Below are 25,901 nucleotides of genomic sequence, written 5' to 3'. Positions count from 1 at the left end.
AATTTTATATCATTTAACTTTCCTCCTTGAATTCCTTTGTTTTACTTCCATCTTAAGGTGGTATATTTTTATCATATATATTTCAAGCATTTTAGGAGCACCCAGGTGACTCAGTCGGTAGAGCATGCGACTCTTGATCTCAGGGTTATAAGTTCAAGCCCCATGTTGAATATAGAGATTCCTTAAAAATAAAATTTTAAGGGGCACCTGGGTGGCTCCGTCAGTTAAGCCTCTGACCTCTCAGCCTAGGTCATGATCTGCGGTTCATGAGTTCAAGACCCACATCGTGCTTCTCTGCTGTCAGCGCATAGCCTGCTTCGGATCCTCTGTCCCCTTTGTCTCTGCCACACTCTCTCTCAAAAATAATAAATAAGCATAAAAAATTTTTTTTATTAAAATCCTAGAAAAAAAGATTAAAATTCAAGCATTTTATTAATCAGCCTATCCTACTCATCTGTAACAAAAATACTTATACATACATTGGATCGTTATGATCTTTGTCAAAGTATAAAAATTTCTAAATTGAGTTTTGCATTAGAATATATAATTGATCAAATGTTAACAAATTTTCATTAAAAATGACCTTTTTATGGGTGAAAAAACTTTTTTTTTTGTTTTTGTTTTTTTTTTTTTGTTTTTTGCACAAGTCAGAGATGGGGCAGAGAGAGAGAATTTTAAGCAGGCTCCATGCTCTGTGTGGAGCCCAACACAGGGCTTGATCCCATGACTGTGAGATCATGACCTGAGCTGAAATCAAGAGTCGGATGCTCAACTAACTGAGCCACTCAGGCGCCCCCCAAAATATTTATATTCACATACCAAATGTGATGGCCATTCAGTGAGATAGATGGGATTTCTCCATGCATTCATGTATTGTTGGATCAATACTACTTATTGCAGGAGTGAAACGATGTTCCTTAACCATTTTTTTTTCCTGAATCTTTTGTTTTTATAGTTGGCAACCGTCGAGAAACCTCAGTAGTCTTTATGATAGGATACTAAAAATAACAGATACTTTTTCAGGGAATGGAAGATGTTTTACAACAGTGCCACTCAGTTATTGTCATTTCTTTTTAACTAAATGCCCAAAAATTACATAGTAATGTATCATCAGGAAGTAATTTTTGATGATCACAGCTATCAGTGTAATTTTTATGAAAGCTAAAAATGTGGGGTTTTTATTAGAAGCATTCACACTGACCACAGATACCAGCATTTCAGCACCCCAGATCCACATACCACATTAATATTTGGATGAGTAGGAGACATGCCACTCTTTTTTAAAGTAGGAGAAGAACTGTGAATGAAAGACAGGTGTGCCTCCTGAGAACCAGCCCAGAGCCTTGGAACACTGCCGTCAAGTCCCCTCAAGCTCCCTGCCCTCTTGTCCTGTTCCATTGGCTCAGTAATACACGTGCCCGAGTTTCAAGACCACTGTTTATGTAAAACTCTATCAGGCACATTTGCCTAGTTACTTCCTCAGGATAAATTCCTAGTCAGAAGAGCAGTAGGTTAAAAAGTATGCACGTTTTCACAATGATGCCAGCAATGTCAAAACGGGATTATTGACAATCCCAGGGAGTCCCTGACAGCCTGTTTCCCCTACCCTCACGTCATGGCAACAGCCCCTTTTGCCAATTGGCTTGTATCCTCCATTGAAGGCTCCTATTTTTCATGTTTTCGTTTGTATTTCTTCATGTTTCTGTCTCTGTGTTTTTCAATTAGGGTATTCATCTTTGTTTTTTAGCTCTTTCCACATAGAAAGCCATACATGTTTTGTCACATGTTCTATCCTTCACCGCTACCATCCCAGTTTATTATTCTTTCAGCCTCATTTATGATTCGTTTTGCCACGTAGTCACTTGCTTGTTTGGCTTAGTAGTTTCATCTAGCCAACTTTTAGGTCCTTTCAAGTCATGCTTATAGTTTTGTAAATTTCTTGTTCTTGCCCCTCATTACATGAAAGTTCATCCGTGTTTTATTTCTAGTGGTTTTACGTTTTTACATGCACATTTTTTATATGAAATTTCTTCAGGTTCCGGGAGATTTATTTTTATATATAGGGGATGTAGTAATAAGACTGTTAGTACTATTCTTAGAAAAGAGCAGTTTGTGAACATTTTGGAGAAAATGTAAAGGTACAGATATAAGCCATCTATTAGAGAATGGAATTTATTTTTTTCACATTTTCTTTTCAATCTTTTTTTAACAAAAGATCATTAAGATGGCACAAGTCCCCTTTGACTACCATCCCATACCCACTCCATGCATCGTGTCCCCTCCACCCCAGAGGCATCTGTTATGCATTCAGATGTTCTTCCAGTTCTTTTCTAAACTTGCATATGTAGCCTTTAACGAATGTGTCCTTGGTGATTTTTTTAATTTAAATGATGTATTATACTGTGTAATAAGAATGTTCTACAACCTGCTTTTTCATATCTATTTAAGGAAGTAATTTTGAAATTAATATATATTGCTATTTATACATTTAGTTTTATTTTCTTTCCAGTATTCCATGTATGAATACAGAATATTTTATACATTACCTAGCACATGAGCATTTAGGTTGCATTTGTTTTTTTGTTACTATAAACAGTGCTGTAGTGAACATTCTTTTCTGAGTCTCCTTGAGCATATATGAGCGATTCTATAGTTTTTATACCTAGAAGTCAAACTGTTGAGTCATTACATATGTGCATTTTCAGTTTAGATATGTTAGCAACCCTGATAGGTGAAAAATACTTTGGTGGTGTTCTCATGTATATTTTCTAGACTGTGGTGATGTTTTTGTTTATTAAGCGGTTGGAGTTATTCTTCTGTGAATTGCCTGTTCATATCATTAGCCCATCTTACTTGTTTGCTGACCGGTTGGAGTTCTTCTGTGAAGTCTCTGTTCCTATCATTTGCCCATTTTCCTGTTGCATTATTGTTTCCTTATTAATTTGTAAGTGTTCTTCATTTATTCTGAATACTGCTCCTTTATTACATACATTCTATGTATCTTCCTCTAGTATATCTTGTCTTTCTACTTGTGTCTGTTGCCATTCCAGAGTTTTAAATTTTAAGATAATCAAATGATTGACTTTACATGATTAGTTTTCATGGTCATGTGGCTCAGTGATTTTAGGGTCATCTTTAAGAAATTCTTCCTTGGGCACCTGGGTGGCTCAGTCAGTTAATCGTCCAACTTTGGCTCAGGTCATGATCTCACGGGTCATGGGTTCGAGCGCCTAGAGCCTGCTTCAGATTCTGTGTCTCCCTCTCTCTCTGCTCCTTCCTTCCCTGCTCGTGTTCTGTCTCTCAAAAATAAACATTAAAAAAATTTTTTTTCAAGAAATTCTTCCCTTATAAGATATCCATCTATATTTTCTTCCAATACCTTTAAAACTTTATTTTTTCTGTTTAGATCTTTAACCCATCTGGATTGTACGTACAGTATGAGGTGTAGTGATATAAGCTTTTTGTCCCTTGAATGAAAAGTCGATCCTAGATACTTTGGGCGGTTCAGAATATCAAAGATTTGTTGCCTGTAGATACTCTAGGGTATAAATACCACAGGAGAATGCTTTGCTTCTTCCTGATAGCACTCATTTTTCACTATGAGTTGATCATCTAGATGCTATGCTTTGAAAAGTTTGCTTCTGTGGGGCATAAATTTCTATTTGCATACTTAATATGTTTACCTTAGAAAATGTAGATAGTTAAGCAAAATAAAGAAAAAAGAGCCATTTATACCTAATTCTAGAGCATAACTACTATTTAGGTTTTGGAAGTAAAGTCTTCCCATCTTTTTCTATCAATGCACTAATAATGGCTAACATTTATGGAGTACTTTCTGTGTACCAGGTACTGTTTAGTTGTTTTATCTGTATTAATTGATCTACTCTTCACAATAATCCCAATGCGGATAGGTGTAGGGCCCACATTTTACAGATAAGGAAAATGAGGCACCAAACATGATTGATGGGATTTTTCATTTGTTTTTAATTTTTCATGTTTATGAAAATACTATTCATGTGGTTTTATAACTTTTTATGTTATTAATTGTCCTATGCATACCTCATATTCCATTAGCCATATCACAAGTTTTGGACATTTAAGTTATTTGCATACTTAAGTTATTACTAGGTTTCTATGACTATTCATTTAGCAAAATTCCTACCCACCTCTCTGTCCTTCTGATCTTCCTTCAATTTGGTGATCAAAAATTATTTTAATTTGCATTTCTTTGATCACCCAATGATACTGAATGTTTGTTATATATACTCCTGCTTTTTTTTTCCCTCTTCCCAAAATTGCTTTTCATTTTCCCAGCTGTATGTTGGTGTTCATCTTTTCCCTATTGACTTGTAAATTCTTTAGTAGTAAGCATAGCAAGCCTTTTTCATAGGTAAAGCTTAGGAAACTTCCCCACCCCAAAATTATATAAATATTCACTACTTCTTACACTTTGACTCTCTTCTATTTAATTCTCAAATTTAACTCATTTGGAATTGTGTGGAGAAGAAGGATATGTTGTAAGAAAGATACCTAAGCCCCCTTTCTCCCAAAATACTTATTTGACACAGTACCAGTTATTGAACAATCCATACTTTACCTCATTGGTTAAAAATGCAACCCTTGGCATATACTACTTTCTTATATGTAATCACTTAAGAATTTTCAGTTTTCTTGTTTCATCGATCTATTTGTTTATGCTCCAGAACAAGACTTATTAACTGTTCTGTAGTATGGTTTTAATTAGTAATCTACATTTCTGTCCTTCTCCTGTAAATATAATAAATGTTCTTTTTTCCTTTTTACATCCGTTAAGTTATTGCTAGAATGTGACCATCCACAGGTTCATATCCACAAAGTAGTGATGCAAGATATTTATTTCTAACCAAAGAGTTTTTTGCAATCTGTTCTGTGTGGTTGGAAACGAAGACACTGATCTATGCAAAGCAGGGGTTTTGAAAAGTCCACTGACCTTCTGCACCGATACGGACGTAATGAACACGCCACTGTATTAGAATGATGTCACTCTAGCAACTTGCCTGCCTTTAGAAAGAATTTTGACTAGGTGTGTGTTTAATTGATCATGTTCCATACATGCCCTTTTTATACCTAGCCCTACTCACTCAATCCAAAACAAGTGACCAATGCCAGTGTGAAAAGTTTCTGTAAATAATGAATAATAAGAAGTAATCTTATGGCTTTTGTGATAAAGTGAGGCTTGTTTTATTTATATTGGGTTTTGTTTTTTCCCCCCCTCTAGGTAGCCTTTCCAGTAAATATATGACTCAGGGAAAAGCCTCAGCGAAGAGGACCCAGCAGGAATCATGAGGGAAGGAAAATGCAGCACTCTAAATGGCCACTCAGGCGGTCCCATTCTCTTTGAAATTAGGTTCATTTCACAGGACACAGCAGTGTAGATCAGGCTTCTACTTAACACTCTAGGGAAATGTCAGATTTTCTTTTTAACTTAATGAAATTGTTAATGAAAAAAAATTAATAGTCTTAACCTATGACAAATCCCCATAGATATAAGGATTTTAAGAGAAAGCCATGACGTATGTATTTAAGCCAGGTTTTATTTTTTTTTTTTTAAGCCAGGTTTAAAAAAAAAAAAAAAAGCATAATTGTGGGCCAGTATTCAGTGAATACAATTTCATGGTTTTTAATTCTTTCAGAGCACACTAAAACTGGTGTGCTGATAAACCCCTAGTAAATTACCCCTTTTTTTCCATCTATAAATCCCTTTTTTGTTTTGAAGAGGGGAGATTATATTTATTGTTGTTTACTGAATCCTTGTGTGAAAGCATATCAAATATGTGTGAACCGCTACTACTGTATTTACTACGATTTACAAGCCGATTTCATTGATATTTGTAGAAGTGATGACGCGAACACGAGTACATATTTGTGTGAGCCTTCCGGGGTATGCAGCGCCACTGAGGGGCTTTGGTTTTTCTCCCCCTCTCTAATTTTAAGTTGACATAAAATTACTATGCTCCTACAAATGAAGTAAGGGAAACGAATAGTCCTGTTTGCTGCTAAAAACATTTTCAAAGGAAAAACGACAAAATATAGAAGTGCTTTTTACTTTTTATGATACTCCGAAATTAGGGTGGAGAACTTTTAAAACTCCCTGAAGATGAAAGGGCCATCTCTGCCAATCACAAGTTTGGTTGGTGTCATTTTGGGGTCTGACTGGAGCCCTCCTGGAACTGTTTCTCTAACTCCACAAGCCCTTCCAGAAGTAGTACGTGGCCAGAACTATGCCTCGGTTTATTTATCATTTTGAAATAAAATCAGAATTTCAACCTGTAATTTTATCCACATTCCTTTCTAGCGAGAGTCCTAATGTCGTGAGGAAACCAGATGGAGGGAGGGCAGTACAGAACTGCTCCTCTTCATCTGGCACCCCCCTCCTTGTGCTCATGCCAGCTGCTGGTCATCGGCCCCACTGTGCGCCAAGCTCTGGGAACGCGCAGAGGAGAGGCACAGACTTGGGGGGATGGAAACAGAGAAGGACGGAGAGGGTGTTTGCTGGGCAAGCGTTCCCAGGTAGGAGAGGGCTCGGAAAATAAGACATCTGTGAGCCCTTCTTTTCACCTACCGGAAGACATATTCCAGTTAAGGAAGAATCCTATCGCGAAGAACTACAGAATCTGGGCAAGTTGTGGTAGGATCAGCGATCGTTCCTTACTCAGCTTTAACGAACCCAAACTCCTGAAGTAAAGCATGAATTATGTACCCGGGGCCGAAGCTGCTCCCCGTGACGTTCCTCAGCTGCTCCTCTTCTGATTTCTCTTGCCTTCAACTTGAAAGTGAGCTTGACCGGGCACACTTCTCGTCACACTTTCTTTGGAAAGCTTAGTGATGCGGTCTTCTGGCCTGATAGCAGAAATCAGAGACCGGCCTAATTTTTGTTTCCTGGTAGGTTTTATTTTTCTGCTTGGATGCTCCAGTGTTTGTTTATCCCTATAAGTTTTGTGTCAGTGACTTTTGTCTGAAACCAAAGCAAATCCCATGTATCTCTAGCCCAGTTTGGTTTTTTGGTTGTTGGGTTTTTTCCATCTTGGGAACGTGTGTTCTTAATTTTTTTTTTTTTCCTCAAAAATGCTTTTGTCTTTTTTTCAGTATTCCTCTTCCTCCATGCTAGGAACACTTTTCAAATTTAATCTCCACATGACTGACTGGATTTTTGGTGTCATTCTGCTGTTTGCTGTTTCTCATGTGGATTTTGTCATTTCATTTATAATTGTCTTCAGCTTATTTCAGCCACCTTCCCTTTCCTCTCAATTTTAATTATCTTCCTCTTTATGGAAACCATGTTTTCTTATATCCTTTTGAGAATGTTAAAAAGCTTCCTACATTTTATTCTAATTCCTGTGCTAGATTTCAGTCCCTCACACTGGATCGACGGGACAGCGACCAGTGTTTACCAGCCCTGGAGAATGGATGACCCTAGGTTCTTTGCTCCCTTGGCATGGGCCTGGTCACAGCCCCTTCTCAGTGCCCCAGCCAGGGGACAGCCACATCTGCCCCACGCTGAGGCCAGCCCCTGGGGCGCAGTTACCATTGAGGCGCAACTGGCCTGTCTCTCAGCAGGCTCCACGAAGCCTCCACTAGCCCACTTCTCCTTTCCTCCGCCTCTCCGGAACAAACAGGAAGATGAAATCTATTCTTCCAGCCCCAGTCTACATGTTTTAATCCCTTGCTCAGTGCGTACATATCAACAGTGTGCGCACTTTCTGAGATGTTACTAAAATGTTCTGACATGACTTCAGTATACTTTTCATTGTCAGATGTGTTTCACAAATGGTTTTATTCAAAAAAAAAAGTTCCTGAGTGGAAAAAATCCTGGGTAGGAAGGTCAAAAGGGTTCGTAGTGTTACAGGCAAAAAAAAAAATTTGTTGACAAGAAAATAGAATTCAACAAAACTCCGATAAAACCGTGAAGATGCGCTCAGTACTTTTTTCTTTGAAAGCAGGTGTGTTTACACAGCAGCCGTCAAGAATTTAGCGCATTTCACCGGGTGCAATTCTAGACTTAATTAGGGTCTGGCTCTGCCAGTTTTCCAGCAGACTGTGGCAATCCCCGTAGCCTCTCTCTGCGCAGTTCAGTTTCCTTGCCTGCAAAATGGAAAGCATATCTGCCCTTTCACAGAGCAGTGATGCTCAAGGGAGGTCTTACTAGGAAAACACTTTAACGTCTAGAACCCTGAAACTAAGGGCCAAAGTGCACAGTGTTAAACATTTCCCTATTTTAAGTTCTTCCTATTGGTGGGAATCTAAATGTGGTTCCAGCTTGCCAACTCCTTCAGCAGTTAACTACAGCCGCCTCCTGACTCCCCAGGGCAGCTGCTGTCCTGAGATAAGGGCGCTCACATATTTCTTACACAGTCGTGAAAGCTTTCTTCTAACGCCAGTTTAGCTCAGCCACCTACATCAGTTTCAAATAACATTAGGTATGCCTGACCCACGAACAAGTAGGTTATGGGACTTACCACTCACATGCAAAACAGCCAGCCAAGTTAAAACAAAACTGAGTAGTGTGTATTAAATAGATGAAGGTATCAAGCATGCGTGGGATCTTGAATCAGAACATTTAGAACTAGATTTTAAAAATACTTTCTGGCACACCCTACTAAAAGGCCAGAGTTTATGTATCATTTTTATTTTTTTTATTTATTTTTTTTAATTTTTTTTTTTTAGTGTTTATTTATTTATTTATTTTTTAATTTTTTTTTTCCAACCTTTATTTATTTTTGGGACAGAGAGAGACAGAGCATGAACGGGGGAGGGGCAGAGAGAGAGAGAGACACAGAATCGGAAACAGGCTCCAGGCTCTGAGCCATCAGCCCAGAGCCCGACGCGGGGCTCAAACTCACGGACCGCGAGATCGTGACCTGGCTGAAGTCGGACGCTTAACCGACTGCGCCACCCAGGCGCCCCAATGTGTTTATTTATTTTTGAGACAGAGAGAGACAGAGCATGAACGGGGGAGGGTCAGAGAGAGGGAGACACAGAATCTGAAACAGGCTCCAGGCTCTGAGCTGTCAGCACAGAGCCCGACGCAGGGCTCGAACTCACGGACCTCGAGATCATGACCTGAGCCGAAGTCGGCCGCTTAACCGACTGAGCCACCCAGGCGCCCCTATCATTTTTAAACTAGCTATGCCAATACACCTGCCTAAAAAAAACGGTGAGGCTGCTATGAGACTATGTGCTCGAGGGTGCTTTAAATTTTTTTTTTAATTTTTTTTAATGTTTGTTTATTTTTTTGAGAGCATGAGCAGGGGAGGGGCAGAGAAAGAGGGAGACACAGAATCCGAAGCAGGCTCCAGGCTCCCAGCTGTCAGCACAGAGCCAGACGCCTGGCTCGAACTCACGAACTGTGAGATCATGACCTGAGCCGAAGTCGGTGCTTAACCGACAGAGCCACCCAGGCGCCCCTCGAGGGTGCTTTTGAAACCTATAACGTTCTACATGACTGCATAATGATATTTCAATAATTAAGAATGATACATGGCTTTTTTTTTTTTAACATTTTATTAACACTATTTTTCAGAGCAGTTTTAGGTTCACAACAAAACAATGGAAAGTACAGAATTCCCAGATACCCCTGTCCCCACACAAGCCAAAACCCTCCACTATCCACATCCTGCACCAGGGTCGGGTATTTGTTAGAACTGACAGCCCATGTGGACACAACATTATCGCCCAAAGTCCGTTTACATTAGGATTCATTCTTGGTGTGACACGTTCTATGGGTTTAGACAAATGTGGAATGGCATGTGTATCCACCGCTGTGATTCCACGGTTTCACAGTATATGACATCTTTATCCATGAATAACTAGCAACCTTTATTGAGTTTCTAGTACTTAGGTGCCATACAATCTTCTAAGGGCTTTCCATTTAGTCTTCATAGCATCAGTAAGAGGAAGGGCACAAGAAGTAAAATACGCCGTCCCAAATCACCGATCTAGGGAGAGGAAGCCAAGATACAAACCCACCATACTACCATCGCCTAAACTCACTGCTTCTTTTGTGCTTAGAGGGCTTAGAGGCAAAGATAACCATTCTCTTGCTGTCATGCAGTTCTATTTCAGTAGCAGGGAGATAGAACTACCTAAGGGAATTCTGAACCATCCAAACCTATAGGCTCTAGGGGATTAAAGATAAATTGGGCTCTAAAACACACTGATTAGTTCTTTTCACATCAAAACACTGAGCAAGAGTCTTTCCTTGCCATCACCATTCCACAGATACTACTTTTCCCCTCTACCTCTAGCACTTCCACGAGAAAAGCCACCCATCCTTTACGTTCTCCTCCTCCCCCCTACTGCTAACTCTGCAGCACTTCTGTTCTCCAGGATCTCTCATTCTTTCCTGGACCCTCCATTGACCAGGCTTCCTGTGAGTGCATGCCTGGTATAATGCCTAAAGCATAGGTGTACTTGGAGAATTAAAAGGCAGGAGGCCCTGAGCAGCCACTACAAGGTCTGACAAACAGGCGTTCAATCTTACGGAATGGTTCTCACTATGAATGTTGACAGATCTGTCCAATCACATCTTCGGGTTGGTCGGCGTTCCAAAGTCAGCACCTAAAAGCGAAACTTGCATTAGCACCATCTTCCAACATCCGGTGCAGTACAGCCCGCGGTGAGGAGGTAGCCTGGTGAGTATTTGGGTTATTTCGCGATTCTGCGGTAAGTCCATGCTCTTAAGAACTGCCTAGCTGAACCAAAAGGAAGACCAACGTGTGTACCTGCGCCTCGGAACCCTTCTGCTTTGGAGAGCACCAGCGCTCGTAGCTCAGCGTTCTTAAGGAGTGACGCCGCATCTTTCCCAGGGGCAGGTCGTGGAGCGACACGCCTCCAGAGTCCACAAGTGCAGGCGTTCTGCGCGCCCCAGCCCCACTCCCCACGTAGCGCGGAGGCCGTCCTTGCAAAGACAACCTTGCCCCCGGGCCCTTTGCGCCTATCAAGTCACGTGCCCATGGCCGGAGCTCCGCGCCCCGCCCTCTGTCCGTCACTCACACGGCCCGCCCAATGGCGGCGGCGGGGGCGGGCTCGCGCGGGGCGGGGCCTGGGGCGCCGTGCGCAGGAGCTTGTGGCGTCAATGCGGCCGCTGTGTCCATGGAGAGAGGCTGAGGTGGCCGAGTTCCGGCGCAAGGCACCCGGGCGCCGGGACGGCGAGGATGTCGGCTTCGTTAGTCCGGGCCACTGTCCGGGCTGTGAGCAAGAGGAAGCTGCAGCCCACTCGGGCCGCCCTCACCCTGGTGAGTGGCCGGGGCGCTCGGTCGGGCGGGTGACATTGGTTCACCTCCGCCCTCTCGAGGAGGTCACGGCAGCAGGGCTCCGGGCGCGCTCCGCGGCCGCCGCGTCGCCGCCTTGCCCGCCTCGCCCCGGCTGGAGAGATAAACAAGCCCGGGCGGGGCTGCTCCTCGGGAGCCTGGCGCCCCCGGAACTACGTTTCCCAGCAGGCCGCGCGCCGCCGCATGCGGAGGTTGGGGGACGCCGCGTGTGCGCGAGTCCCCGGCCGGCCGGGGCAGCCCGCCGCGAGCCCAGGGGCGCGACTATGCGTGCGTCGCGGGCCTTTCAGAGCTCGGCGCCCGGCACTCCGGGGAGTTTGGGGGAGGGAACCGCGACCCCTGCCCTCGAGGTGCGCCGGGAGGGCGGTAGCTCGCCGGGGGACCTCCGGGCGAGCGCGGCGAGCGACGTGAGAGCGCAGCTTCAACAAAGCCCACCCCTCGCCGAGATCAAGGCTGCAGCGCACAAAGGGTTTCTTCCTGGGATCGGGGAGGGGAGGCTTTTTGAAACACCCTGTGTGCCTCCAGCAGGCCTCCGCCGCGGTCGGCTCTCACAAAGGACAAAGAAGGATAAAAATCTCTACCCTGGGTGAGCGTTTTCTAGGTGAAAGGTCAAACACACTCGGAGGGCCCCAGAGTCCATACCGCAGATGCTCACCGCAGGGCTTACCATGCATATACGGGATCCCTGGTGCACTGTGCAGTTGTTTTTGTTTTTGTTTTTCTTTTTAGCCTAGGGAAAACTCACATAACATTAACCACTTTAAAATGTACAATTCAGTGGCATTTAGTACCAAGTGTTGTGCAACCATCACCTGTATCTCGTTCCAAAACATTTCACCCCGAGAAAACTCCCCATGTCCGTTAAGCAGTCACTTGTGTTTGCCATTTTGAAAGAGTTGAATTTTATAGGAAAGCCTATGATCAGCATAACTTCTCACACACCCATCAAGAGATGAAGGAGAAGCCTTTGTGCAAGCATTCACCACCTAGAGAGTGGGAAAGTAGATTCTCTAAAGGAATCCTAGATTCCATTCAAGCTAATGCTATAAGAAAGCCTGTTGCCAGAAAACTAGTTGTAGCAAAACAGAAGAAAGTTGTGATGAGGCAGGAGAATTCACTTTTATAATGGTTCATTGTTTTCAGCCTGTACAGAGGTTATCCCGATTATTCTGTATTACTATTTCTGTACCACACGCCTGTTTTCATGTCTGGAAGATATCATTATCAGAGCTTAGAATTTTCCAAAGTCTTGAAATCACAACAAGTCATACTACAAGACACGAGTCATACTTTGTGTCTTTCAGTCTCAGTTCACAAGTACTCAGAATTGGGGCACCTGGGTGGCTCCGTTGGTTAAGCCTCCGACTTCAGTTCAGGTCATGATGTCAGTGGCTGGTGGGTTTGAGCCCCACGTTGGGCTCTGTGCTGACAGCTCAGAGCTTGGAGCCTGCTTCGGATTCTGTGTCTCTCTCTGTCTCTGCCCCTCCCCTGCTCACACTCTGTCTCTCTCTCAAAATAAATAAACATTAAAAAAACAAAAAACATAGTACTCAGAATTGAAAAGAATTCTACCACTGGTAATGGTAGAGCCAGAAAGAGAAGTCCATCATTTAGCATATCATTACTTACTTGTTCAAAATCTCTAAGTCATTCCCTTTTGCTCCTTGTCATTCAGCTGACATTTAAGACCTCCTTTGTTTCAGTATAAGAAATGAATGTGTTACACAGTTTCCCACCCTCCAGGGACACAGTTGTGGGCCAGGCCTTGGCCACCCTTAGGAATTACTAGGAATAATGACAGTATACATTCTCAGACCTGAGCTGTCTACACTTACTTTCTCCTGCTTCATTACCCGTTACCACTTACCAGGCTAATTCTGCTAACAGAATTGTAACAGCTCCTTACCGTGTCATGTCTTATTTCAGCAGGGCTCTGTTGTTGGCATCTGATCAAGTGTTCTGATTAACTTGCCAAAGTCCATTGTCTGAACTTAGCCTGTTTAACTGTCTGGGTGACTTTTTAAGTTTCTTTCCCTGTGATCTTAGCTGGTGCTAAAGACAAAGGTCCTTGCTGCTTTCCACCTGATGCAGTCGTTTTAATCCTAGCATATGTTCCCTAGTCTCCAGACATTATGGCATGCATGTATTGCTGTTTGTTAGTTTTCTAGTGTTTTTGCAAAAAATATTTTAAGTCCCAGCAGATATTTTAAGTCCCTTGCAAATATTTTAAGTCAAGTGCGGAAGCAAGGAGGTGATCAAAGGGCTAATGAGTGAATGTGGATGAAAGCAAAAGAAACTAGAGATTTCAGTAAAATGAGGAGGAAGAGATCAGCGCTACCTAGATGTATAAACTTCACATCAGGAATTTGACATGGCGCAAACTTGTTAAAGTGCTGTACCTGTGCAGCCTACCAGAGGTCATCAAAAGGTTAGGAAAAGGAATTGATGAAATGAAAACATGGTTCCATGCTTCCAAATTATCTACATTAACTGATGTTAATCCAGGAGAGGATTGGTGGGTTGCTGGAACAAAAGGCCTCATCTGGTGATAGGCTGTCCTAAACACTTTGGTGCAAACCAGAGATGGTTCCTTGATTGAGTGTTTTAAGACTCCACCCCACCACATGAAAGTGAGTACCTTTGGACATCTTCAGAGGCACATCCAAAGAGGATGCTGTCCCTACTCTACATATCCAGGAACTGACGGTTGAAATTGAGTTTGTAGGGGGCAGAGTGAAAAATGACAAAAGAACTTGAAGATTTAACACTGCCCTGCTGGCAGAGGCTTTTATTTCCATCATTCTACAAATCAGAATTAATGTAACCATAATTTAGGATGAGGGGTGTACCTACAGCTGTGCGTAAAGCTCAAGCAAAGCTGTAAGAGAATAATGGTACATAGCCAGCATCATTCTTCATGAGCACAGAGAAGTTAATTCATTATGTTCAGTGGGTGCCTTAAGACTTAACTTTCCGGTGGCACCTGGTTGAGAAGGGCTAGGGAACAATATGATACTAGAGTCCCAGTAAGGAGCTGTTAATTCATTGAAGGACAAGTACCAGAAGTCCTTTGGAACAGTGACCAAGCAGTAAGATTTCTGTATTTAGGCCATTTAAGGGTATTCTCCAAGAAACCATTGGGAGTAGCCTAAATGTGTAACAATGAGAGATTGGTTAAATTAGAGTAGATGGGGTTGGTGAGTACATTCAGTTGGTGTAGTCACTGTAAATAATACTTTTTTTTTTTTTTAAGTTTGGGAGTCATAACTCTTCGTTCTTTAACTTACTGTCTCTGTGCAAATTATTTAATCTTTAATACCTAAATCACAGAATTGTGAGAATAAGATGATGCATGTAAACCATTAAGCACCTGGAACGTACTTAGTAAATCATTAATAACGTGCTTATTACCATGTATTAAATGAGAGACATGTTAAACTTTTAAAATGTGGGCTACATAATACACAGAGATGAATAGGAAAAGACAAAAGGGAAAACACTATAATGCCACCCCTAGCTGTTAAAGAACGAGTTAAAATATACTGTGACTTGTTCATTGGCTGCTAGTTACCATCTTCTAAACATTAAAATGCCGTATTTATAATGAAATTAAAATAGGTTGTAGTTGTTGACGCGTGTTTAGTATACGTAATCCTGGAGTTAGCTCTGGTTTTAATTTTGTTTTCTTGAACAGCAAAATACTAAAATTGCATGAGGAATTAAGGAGATACAGTGTTGCGAATGAAAAGTTTCTGCTACAAAAACAGGCTGAAATCTTTTTTTAAGGGCCTTTTGTCTTGTTCTGTGATATACATATGAGTAGATTAAAAACTATCTTTGTATTTAATCAAGTTTCAAGAATCTTAATTTTGTTTTAAGTTTATTTATTTATTTTGAGGGGAGAGAGGGGCAGAGAGAGAGAATCCCAGGCAGACTCCACACTGTCAGTGCAGAGACGATGCAGGGCTCGAACTCACAAACCACAACCAGGAGATCATGACCTGATCCGAAGTCAGACACTTAACTGACCAAGCCACCCAGGCATCCCACGAATCTTAATTTTTTTTTTTTTTACATTTATTTATTTTTGAGAGACAGAGTGAGACAGAGCGTGAGCGGAGGAGGGGCAGAGAGAGAAGGAGACATGGAATCAGAAGCAGGCTCCAGGCTCTGAGCAAGTGTTAAGCACGGAGCCTGATGTGGGGCTCAAACCCATGAACCGTGAGATCATGACCTGAGCCGAAGTCTGTTGCTCAACCGACTGAGCCACCCAGACGCCCCTGGAATCTTAAGTTTTATTTTTTTTTAAATTTTTGTTTTTTAACGTTTTTTATTTATTTTTGAGACAGAGAGAGACAAAGCATGAACGGGGGAGGGTCAGAGAGAGGGAGACACAGAATCCGAAACAGGCTTCAGGCTCTGAGCTGTCAGCACAGAGCCCGACGCGGGGCTTGAACTCACGGACCGCAAGATCATGACCTGAGCCGAAGTCGGCCGCTTAACCGACTGAGCCACCCAGGCGCCCCATGGAATCTTAAATTTTAATTCATTGGTCAAATCTCAGGTGAATAAGTCCTTAATTATACCTAAATTAAGGTATATTATACTTTCCTTGGAAAAGTATAGGTGTCTTAGTTGTTGGGGGGGAGTGCTTGGAAATTGGAAGGCTACCAGGCCTGGAGCTTGTTTAGCCGAAGTTCTAGCACTGTTTGCCAGATTGAGTTTACTTCTTGCAGAGGTGCTAGTGTATGCAAATAGACAACCCAGCGTGATCCTCAGCTTCTGCCTGGCCCCAAGATACAGAAAGTACCTTTAAGAGCTAGCATTTTTTTAAGTGCCACATGTTCCCTGTTAGTCATTCTGACTTGTTCTGAAAATCAAATTTCTCAGCAAGTTGTAAGATCCATATCTTTCCCTTAAATAAGTACTCAGCTGGGTTTCCATCATTAATAACACTCCTCCCAATGGAGTATGTTTGGTTTTGGCCTCTGACACAGGAACATTAAGACTTGGTTTGGCTCCTATAATGACGTTTCCCAGGCACACCAGTTACTTTTCCCTTAACAGTACAAGACATGAAGTCAGCCGCTTTGGGATAGGGAGACCACTCCAAGAATTGTTTTTACTTACTGTGTCTAAGTGTTTTCCTACTAAGAGTTGAGAAAAGAAGAAAATACATCATTTTGGAAAGCCAAGTTAGGTGATTTAATCATCACTTGGAGATAAAAACCACAAGGGGCTGCTGACAGAGTAGTGTTGATACCCTGTCTGCTTTGTTTTGGTCATGGAGGGGTGAATGGTGAACCCTCCTCATCTTTGACTTCCCAGCATCACAGGGCAAGTTATACTTGAAATGGATATTTTTCCATGGCCCTGTCTGGGGTTTTGTTTGTCTGTTTGTTTTTTCACTTATTGGAAATCCTTTGCTCTTTGACAGTAGTTAGATTAAGGACAGAGGTTAGATTCAGGACTCAATATGGGAAGTATGACCATGAAAATTACGGAAGCTAGTTTTTACTGGCAGTTGTTGAGAAGGACAAATGAGTGTTTTTAAACATCTTTTCAGAAATATTTCTGTAACTGTTTGAGGTTGATATGCCATAATATCAAGAGAAAAAAAACCACAAAATTCTCTTTTCCATTTCCTTCTTCTTCCCCCTGCGTACTGTTCCCTGTTGTCTGCTTTTGTCACACCGCTTGGCTCCTGTTCTGGTAGAATTGTGGGAAAAGGCTTTTTAATAGACCACCGACTGGTGGTGACTTTTTTTTTTTTTACCTTTTTTTTTTTTTTTTTTTTTTTCTTTTGAATTGGGCTCTGCCCTGACAGCAGAGAGCTCAACACAAGGCTCAAACTCAGGAGCTGTGAGATCATGACCTTAGCTAAAGTCAGATGCTTAACCAACTGAGCCACCCAGGCGCCCCTAGTTTGTGTTTTTAAAAAATACTAGTCTCAATTTTCTAAATTGGTTTCGTGGCCTTTCTAAATTGGGTCCAGACTCTGCTTCAACATCCTTACCTGGCTGAGCCCCCTCCAGGCAGGCCAGAAGAGCACGCTTTGGGGCCATCCTTTGGGTCTGTTCCCTCAGCACGGGCTTGAGTTTTGGCTACAGTTGCTTCTGAGTCATAGGTCATAATGTCCACTCCCTGGGATTTCACAAACCAGTAAGATGCCGGTACAAAAAACTGGAGGACCAGCACAGCGTTGCCAGCTGAGGAGCTAATAAAACAAAGTAGGAAGGACATGATGTCTTCACTAATATACTCTCTTCATTGTGATAAGGGCTGGTTTATATTGAGCTCTTTGTGCCTGGCACTGCTCGGAGTGTACTTCGTGAGCTCGTTTATTGTATCCTGAGGAGGAGGGTCTCTTCTCCCCATTTAAGCCAAGTCACAGGCTGGGACACAGCCAAGAAGTGGAGCAGGAATGCCCTGGAACAGACTTTGTCCTTGACAGCACCGTGAAAAAGCAGATAGGATCCAAGAGTACCAGTTTGGTAAATTTGGAAAATCGCACTTCCCGAGAAAGCGGGGTTGGTGATGTTGATCCATCTTGAGGACAAATGGGCTAGATTAAACAGCATTACTCCTGAAAAATGCCTCCCTGTGCTTGCTTCTGTAGTTGACCAGCTTATTTCTGTTTGTCCGGATATCCTGAGATGTTGTTTTAAGCCACATTTAGTATCTGTGGGACCATGTGGCAGGACTGTACCGAGGCACACCCTGGGTTGATGCTGGTATCACTGTTTCCTGTATGCATTTTGACGAGTTTGACATAGATTAGGGGTAAGCAAAAAAGGCAATAGAGTTAATAATAATCAACAGAAAAACCGCCTGAAGATCGGCTTCCCCAGTGATTCCTTGAGTCATTCATTGACTGTTGAGCACCTGATCTCTGTGTTGGGAATTGTACTTGTGCTGAGCATGTAGTAGCAGCACAAAATAGATGCTCCTTGGAAAAATTACATTTGTGATGTAAGTAGAGAGTACCAGCGCTAATGACAGGGAGCTGACCTTGACGGGGGGGAGCAAGACTCAAAGGATGTTGCTAGAAGATATTTTAAAAATCAAAATAGAGTCTCCTGGGTGGCTCAGTCGGTTAAGCGTCTGACTTCGGCTCAAGTCATGATCTCACAGCTCATGAGTTCAAGCCCTACATCGGGCTGTGTGCTGACAGCGCAGACCCTGGAGCCTCCTTTGGATTCTGTGTCTTCCTCTCTCTCTGCCCCTCCCACTCACGCTTTGTCTCTCTGGCAAAAATAAACATTAAAAAAAATTTTTTTAATAAAAATAAAATGCTTTGTATTGAGAGTTCATATGTTTGTTTATAAAAGCCATAAAGTACTTGGGCAAGAGTGGAATATAAATTTGTCACATGAGTTTGCTGAAGATAGACTTGAATAGTCTCAAAGCTAGGGAACTAACTATAGGGCTTTAAAAAAAGCAAGTTTTGCAGCTAAAAACTTAATAACTTGTTCTTTTTTCAGACACCTTCAGCAGTAAACAAGATAAAACAGCTTCTTAAAGATAAGCCTGAACATGTAAGTAAAACCAATCAGTTGAATATTTACTAAAAAAATTGAAGTCCTGTTTTCACAATGAATTTATCTTGTGATAAACAGTATGTTTTCATTGGTTAGGGATTTTTATTTAAAGAGTAAAGCTACACTCCAGCACTATCAACAGTAGCCAAAGTATGGAGAGAGCCCAAATGTCCATCGATGGATGAATGGATTAGAAGATGTGGTATATATATACAATGGAGTATTACTCGGCAATCAGAAAGAATGAAATCTTGCCATTTGCAACTACATGGATGGAACTGGAGGGTATTATGCTAAGTGAAATTAGTCAAAGAAAGACAAATATCATATGACTTTACTCATATGAGGACTTTAAGAGACAAAATAGATGAACATATGGGAAGCAAAAATAATAAAAACGGAGGGGGACAAAGCAGAAGAGACTCATAAATATGGAGAACAAACAGAGGGTGACTAGAGGGGTTGTGGGAGGGGGGATGGGCTAAATGGGTAAGGGGCACTAAGGAATCTACTGAAATCCTTGTTGTACTATATGCTAACTAATTTGGATGTAAATTTAAAAAAATAAAATTAAGTATGTTGAAAAAAAAGAGTAAAGGTTCACTCAAGGTTTTTAAAAAAAACAAAATTATTTTATAACAAGGTATTAAATGGAGAAGACATCGTTTTGTGACCCCAGACTCTTGATTGTCATTCATCCTTCTAAGGGGCTACCTCCCATTGTCCTTTCCAACACAATGTGTACATTTTTAATCTGTCTACACCAGGGTTTCTCAGTCTCTGCACAGTTGATGTTTTGGGCCAGATAATTCTTTGTTGGAGGTGGAATGCAGGATGTTCAGTAGTATCCTGGGCCTCTGCACATAGGTACCCGTGGCACTGCCCCACTCCTTAGTTGTGACAACCAATAATGATTCCCTGATGGGGACTACTGACCTAGACTATGCCTGTGCTTGTTTGTGTGTATGTCTCTTCGCACTTAGATAAAAGCATTCCATACATGCTGTGGTTACACTTGACTTTTTGTCCTTAATAATAATAGCTTGAGGTTCTTTCTGTGTCATTACAGGAAGACCCACCTCATTCTTTTTAATGGTTGCATCTATTAGTGTGTTTTATCGAACAGGTTTTATTTATTTAGCCAACCGCCCATACTAACGGTCTTCGGGGTTGTTTACATCCAGTGCTGCCACAACCATCATGCAGCAAACATTTCATGTCTGTAGCGTGCCAGGCCCATTGCTTAGAGGGCTAAGCCTGTAAGCATGGTGTAGTGCACCGACATGGCCTGTCCTAGACGCAGAATTGTGCAGTAGGGGGTGTGTGCCTCACCTTCATCTTAGTGCATTGTTAATTGCCTGTGGAGTACCATAAATCACATCCAAGTACTAGACTGTTAATATTGAGTAATTAGACTACAGAGTGGTTTCTAGCTTCTGTTGCGCAATTTACCTTACAATTGCATGAAGTTCTGGACGGTCCTCCTAAGAATTACTGCATACATATATCAGTATTCCAGCTCCATTGATAGATCGATGACCAAATGGACCACGAACTTAGCTGTGTAGATTTGAGGAATGTTTGTTCATAGTGACGTGAAAAGGATGGAACACATACTTCGTTGGAGTCGCTAAGGGCACAGGCAATCCCTTTTCCAGGCTCCAGGTACCTACAGCTGTATTTTCATGTATTCTGTAAGCGTCTGTATTCGTTCCTAGTAGTAGGACTTCCTGCTTGCTGGAGGCCTCTTAGTGACAAAGATAAAAGCTAGCTTAAACCCATACTTAGGACACGTGCCTCAGAATTTGAGCTAGACGGTTTATTGATGGTGCCCAGTACGGGACACTCCCTCCCGTGTTCTGTCAGCTCTCACTCTGAAAGTGAATAAGAGCACAGTTCTGTCTCCGTGTTGTGTAAGGGTATAAGGACACACTCGGCTGTCTGAATGCTTCAGCTGTCCAGACTCCCAGGCACCCCAACATTGTAAGCCCCCCTCTTTGCCACACGTCTTTCCTACTCCCTGTTTTCCTGAAGCAAGTGCACATCGCTGCTTTTGAGAGAATCAGGGTCTACTGGCTGAAATCCTCCTTTGTATGGTGATAGTTTTACCATACACTTCAATGAAAAAGCAGATAGGATCCAAGAGTAGGCATTTGGTAGGTGTTGTTAGGCAGTCACGTTAAGATAGACGTTGGTATTTTAAAAGTGCGGTTTGGTCACCTTTTAAACTTCTTACGTCTGTGTTGGCTGCAATCTTCTGATTTCTGGTACTCGAGAATGTGTACACAGGTCTGCCTTAGAGTTAAGGCCCCGTGTAGAGGCAGGGTGATTGCCAGGTGACAGCCTGTGAGCCTCGGTGAACCTAGCCACACAGAAACTTCCTGAGAGCATCTCCTGCAGTGAGGTGGGGCACAAACAATCGAGAATTTGTAGGTAGCCGTCTCTGCCATCAGATACTTTTCTTTTTCCTTTAAAAAAAAAATTCTTGGGGCACCTGGGTGGCGCAGTCGGTTGGGCGTCCGACTTCAGCCAGGTCACGATCTCGCGGTCCGTGAGTTCGAGCCCCGCGTCAGGCTCTGGGCTGATGGCTCAGAGCCTGGAGCCTGTTTCCGATTCTGTGTCTCTCTCTCTCTCTGCCCCTCCCCCGTTCATGCTCTGTCTCTCTGTGTCCCCAAAAAATAAATAAACGTTGAAAAAAAAAAATTTTTTTTTAAATAAAAAATAAAAAAAAAATTCTTAATGTTTAGAATTAAAACTCTTCTTTAAGAGGCACCTGGCTGGCTCGGTCAGTAGAGCATGTGACTCTGGATCGCGGGGTGGTGAGTGCACGCCCCGGGTGGGGCACAGCTTACTGTGGTACAGTGGATTACTGAGGCATTACATGCAAATGATAGTTGTGAAGGCTGATCACACAGAAAGATGATGTCTTACGTGGCAAAAACAAAGCAGACAATAAGACTTTTATTCCTGCTGTAATAAAACCTGTGTTTCGAGTGTATGTATATATGACGAGGACTGGAAGAAAAATGAGAAAACCATAGGAGATATCTTTTGTAGAGTGATAGTGACTGGCTTTTTGGAGTTTTGACCCCTCTGTACTGTTTTCTTTGCACATAATTGTTTTTTTATTTTAGGATCCCCACTAGTGTTGCAGTGATGTTTGTTAAATAGTTAAATTTTTTAAGTGCATGTTCCCCCTTCCACTTCCTAAAGGGACATTTTATAACGAGAAATCTAATATTTATCTTTGAGCTTACAAAGAAACATACAGGGTCAACCAGCCAGGGTTTTTATGAATGTAATTGTTTAATATGTACTACTTTAAAACTTAAGTTTTATTTACAATGCTTTTTCAGGTAGGTCTGAAAGTTGGTGTCCGAACCAGGGGTTGTAATGGCCTTTCTTATACTCTAGAATATACAAAGACAAAAGGAGATTCTGATGAAGAAGTTGTTCAAGACGGTGAGTTTTAAGCAAACTTGGCGTCAAATCTTTAACCTTGAACAGCAAGAAGAGTAAAGATGATAGTAGGAATGGCTTATGTGGTGCTCAGTGTATCTGGTTTGATGGCCTTTCGTGTATTAAGTGATTCATACACAGCAGCTGAGTGAGAATGGTACCATGTCGTGCCCCATTTTACAGATGAAGAAACTGAGGCATGGAGAGGTTAAATAGGCTGTGCTCTTAGTAACTGATGGATTATCATTCGTGTGTTTATTTCAGTTACAAAAAATAATCACTGTGTGCAGAAAGGTTTTAAAATGATTAAACTTCATACTGAACCACGCATCGTGTGCGAAGCAGCAGTTTGACGTCTGTACCAAATAAGTAATGTCATCTCATGCTTTTGAGGAATCTGTATTTTTCATTTTTATTTAAAATGTCAGTGCTTTAATTATGTCCTGCCTCCTGCCCCAACCCAAGAATCTGATAAAACCTATTGAAAACAAAAAACTACCTATTTTTGTTAATAGGTAGTTTTTATTTTTTCTTTTATTTTAGAGAAAGAGCGAGTGGGGGAGAGGGGTAGAGACAGAATCTTAAGCAGGCTTCATGCCCAACACAGGGCTCGATCCCACCACCCTGGGATCATGACCTGAGTCAAAATCAAGAGTCGAACGTAACCGACTGAGCCACCCAGGTGCCCCAGTGTGTTGTTTTTTAGATCAATACATTAAATATCTTAAATGTTTTCATTTTTAAGAAGAGGAGTTCTAATAATTATGTGTAGTTTATATATGAGTAATTACTAAGTTTCTTATAAGGAGGAAAGCTTTCTCTTTTTTATTTTATTATTTTTTTAAGTTTTGGGTTTTTTTAAAAATTTTTTTTGAATGTTTATTTATCTTAGAGCGTGCAAGCAGGGGAGGGGCAGAGAGAGAGGGAGACACAGAATCCAAAGCAGGTCCCAGGCTCTGAGCTGTCAGCACAGAGCCTGATGCGGTCTTGTTTTCATGAACTGCGAGATCATGACCTGAACTAAAGTCGGATGCTTAACCACTGAGCCACCCAGGCACCCTGGAAAGCTTTCTTAAGCTGATTATATTTACGAAGATACCAACTTCTACCTGCGTAATTACTAGGGAGTTAGGTTGTTACCAGTTTTCCAGCCCCTAAGCAGCACAAAACGGCTGCGGTGCACTGGCTGGTCTTATGAAACCAGCCCAGTGTATCACAGTCCTTGTGTGCCTCTAGGCTTGCCACTGTGTCATGTGTACAGACGTCGTTGCAGAGTTCTCGCGCATTTTCCGGACTTTGTCTTTACAGAAGTCTCACCGAGAATATACTCATTTCCTTCATATTGCATATTGGAAAAAGGAGTGAAGTGCAAAGCAAATTCTAGTTTTGCATAGAATTGTCATGGGATTTGCTGATACACAACAGTCTAGCCAGTGTCATTGTGTTTGACTTAGGTTATTGGGTGGAAAAGAAGGGACAGACAGGAAACTGAGCACTAAATCCCTTAAAGGAAATAGTGGGACTGATCCAGAAGCTTCCTGTTTGACTTTTGTGAGTGTTTACTCTGCAGGTTTTATTTATGTGACACTTGTTTTCTTCTCCCGCCAGGAGTCAGAGTGTTCATCGAGAAGAAAGCACAGCTGACACTTTTAGGAACAGAAATGGACTATGTTGAAGATAAGTTATCCAGTGAGTTTGTTTTCAATAACCCAAACATCAAAGGAACGTGTGGCTGTGGAGAAAGCTTTAATATTTGACTGCTCTGGCTGTGAGCTCCGGGAACACTCATGGAAGTCCTAGGGCTTACTGAAGAAATGATGTGACTGTCGCGTGCTGAAAGGTTATAACGTATGACTGCCTTATGAGGAAAATAAAATGATGCATTTTGAAAGTGAAGCCAGTGTATTAGATTCCTAAAGAAGTGGTATTTGTATTATTTTTAAAGGGCAGAAAATGAGAAGCCATTACTCTCTTTGAGTCATTTTCCTGATCTATAAAGAAAAAAAATCCTATCCTGCACTTCCATGTTTTCATCCTTTTTATTAGAACCAGTTTCATGAAAGCCGCCTTCCTGGGAGGATTTCAGGAAACGTACTTGATAACGTGCACTGCATAGATCTCCATTGAGTGGTGCGAATGTGCATTTAGCAACCAGATTGATGGCTCTTAAAGTTCAGAGGCGGAAGATCCTGACTGCTGGCGGGACGCGGGAGCGCACTGTTTTTTCTACCCAAACTTGGTACAGCGTTTCTACATTTTTGTCCCAAATTTCATTGTCAGATGCCTCACTTGCTTTACCCCTTAGCAGCAGCTGGCAGACGAAAGTATCGAGCAAAGGTTTCCTTGAACTGCAGTGCAGAAAGGTTCCGAGCAGTGTCATCTAAAGGTAAGAATTACTTAACCCACCATTTTTAATCCATTTCTTTTGCCACCCTCAGTGTCCCCTCCACGGTGGAGTCTCCAGCTGGCATAGATCCTTTTGGTTGAAAGGTGCCTAAAAAGCCATCCAGTCCACCCCTCAATTCTGTACCTGGGGTGCAACCCCCGGGGAAGCTGAAGGACTTCTGCCCACCCTCACACCGTAGGCTCTGTAGCAGCGGAGCTGGGACCACTCTCGTGTCCCCTTCTGTGTAGGGGACACGCCGGCTCCACAGTCTGAGGCAGGCAGCAACGGTCAGCGTGTGGACTGGCTTCTCTATCTGGTTGGCATTCTGATAAGATTTTCTGGTAATTTGACAAAGATCGTTATTTAGTTTATTTTATTTTGAGTGAGAAGAATCTTATTTTAAAACCCACTCATGTGAATTACCGTCTTGTTTCTTTAGAACTATGAGACATGTTTTCTACAGTAGAGAGGACACTGTAGTGCCCCAGAAATATCCTTCTCGAATGTTGAGGGTCTTCATGAGGGCCGAACATGAGAGTCTTTTCTTCAAATTCCCAGTACGTGTACGTTTTCTGAATCTCAAGTTCAGTGAAATTCTTAACCTAACATTGTCACTACCACCTTTTCTTTGACAGTGTTCCTTTTGTCATTTAGTGATTTTCCTGGGTTTGACATACTGTTCTACAACACATATGCTTTTTTTGAAAGCCGGTTCTCATGAGGTAGCTGTCACACTTCTGTCCGTCCTGTTTACTGAAGTACCCGGCACGGAATGCACCAAAACCTAGCGCGGTGGCTCTGTAGGTGCTTGCGAGTTCATATTGTTAATACACTTGTCGGTCCACCTGTCATTTGTGCAATACTGTACGTGTGTAGAGAATGAATTGTGTCAATAAAAAAGAACGTGGCCTCTGTGTGATCGTAAGATTGCCTTTTCTTTGTAAGGAAGAAGGGTTTGGGAATAATAGCTGTAGCTGTTGCTGTAGCTGTAATGGCTGCGTTTTTCTAACCAGTCTCGTCGCTAACGGGAATTCTCCCCACCCGATGCATTTGTGTCCAGTCTTCTGGCGTCGTTCTCCATTTGGCCCTCTGACAGACAGAGCCTTTGGGATCGCTCTTGGCCCCAGAGACCTGAGCATCGCCTTTCTTCAGCCTTGTCTCCTCCCCGCTTCCCTTCCTCCCTCCCACACGGACTCCTTCTTACAGCCC

The 25,901-nt window shown here is 42.2% G+C and overlaps 2 protein-coding genes and 1 long non-coding RNA gene across 6 annotated transcripts in view; 2 read left to right on the top strand and 1 right to left on the bottom strand.

Annotated features, from left to right (window-relative positions):
- TUT7 (terminal uridylyl transferase 7) overlaps positions 1 to 6,312 on the top strand; it is a 61,191-nt gene extending 54,879 nt beyond the window's left edge. Inside the window, 1 exon segment of the mRNA XM_030292971.1 lies at positions 5,258 to 6,312. Coding sequence (XP_030148831.1) covers positions 5,258 to 5,325 — 68 coding nt within the window. The 3' untranslated portion in view covers positions 5,326 to 6,312.
- A 3,522-nt stretch (positions 6,313 to 9,834) lies between these two features.
- LOC115499216 lies at positions 9,835 to 17,887 on the bottom strand. 4 transcript variants are annotated; one of them, XR_003964081.1, is made up of 3 exons: positions 17,323 to 17,887; positions 10,761 to 12,036; positions 9,835 to 10,596 (listed from the first exon to the last, which is right to left on the bottom strand). It is a non-coding gene; the product is annotated as an uncharacterized LOC115499216 (long non-coding RNA). The 4 variants fall into 4 exon arrangements; XR_003964080.1 differs by having other exon boundaries at positions 9,835 to 12,064; positions 17,323 to 17,879; XR_003964079.1 differs by having other exon boundaries at positions 9,835 to 12,046; positions 17,323 to 17,878.
- On the top strand, positions 11,088 to 25,606 carry ISCA1 (iron-sulfur cluster assembly 1). The gene is made up of 4 exons (XM_030292972.2): positions 11,088 to 11,273; positions 18,791 to 18,844; positions 22,204 to 22,309; positions 23,915 to 25,606. The coding sequence occupies exons 1-4, from the start codon at positions 11,193 to 11,195 to the stop codon at positions 24,061 to 24,063; spliced, it is 390 nt and encodes a 129-aa protein (XP_030148832.1). The 5' UTR covers positions 11,088 to 11,192; the 3' UTR covers positions 24,064 to 25,606.
- Positions 25,607 to 25,901: the final 295 nt, after the last annotated feature.

This window comes from Lynx canadensis, chromosome D4, assembly GCF_007474595.2.
Source record: "Lynx canadensis isolate LIC74 chromosome D4, mLynCan4.pri.v2, whole genome shotgun sequence".
Lineage (NCBI taxonomy): Eukaryota > Metazoa > Chordata > Mammalia > Carnivora > Felidae > Lynx > Lynx canadensis.
Note: the sequence above shows the minus strand (reverse complement) of the source record. Positions and strands in the feature narration are given on the sequence as shown.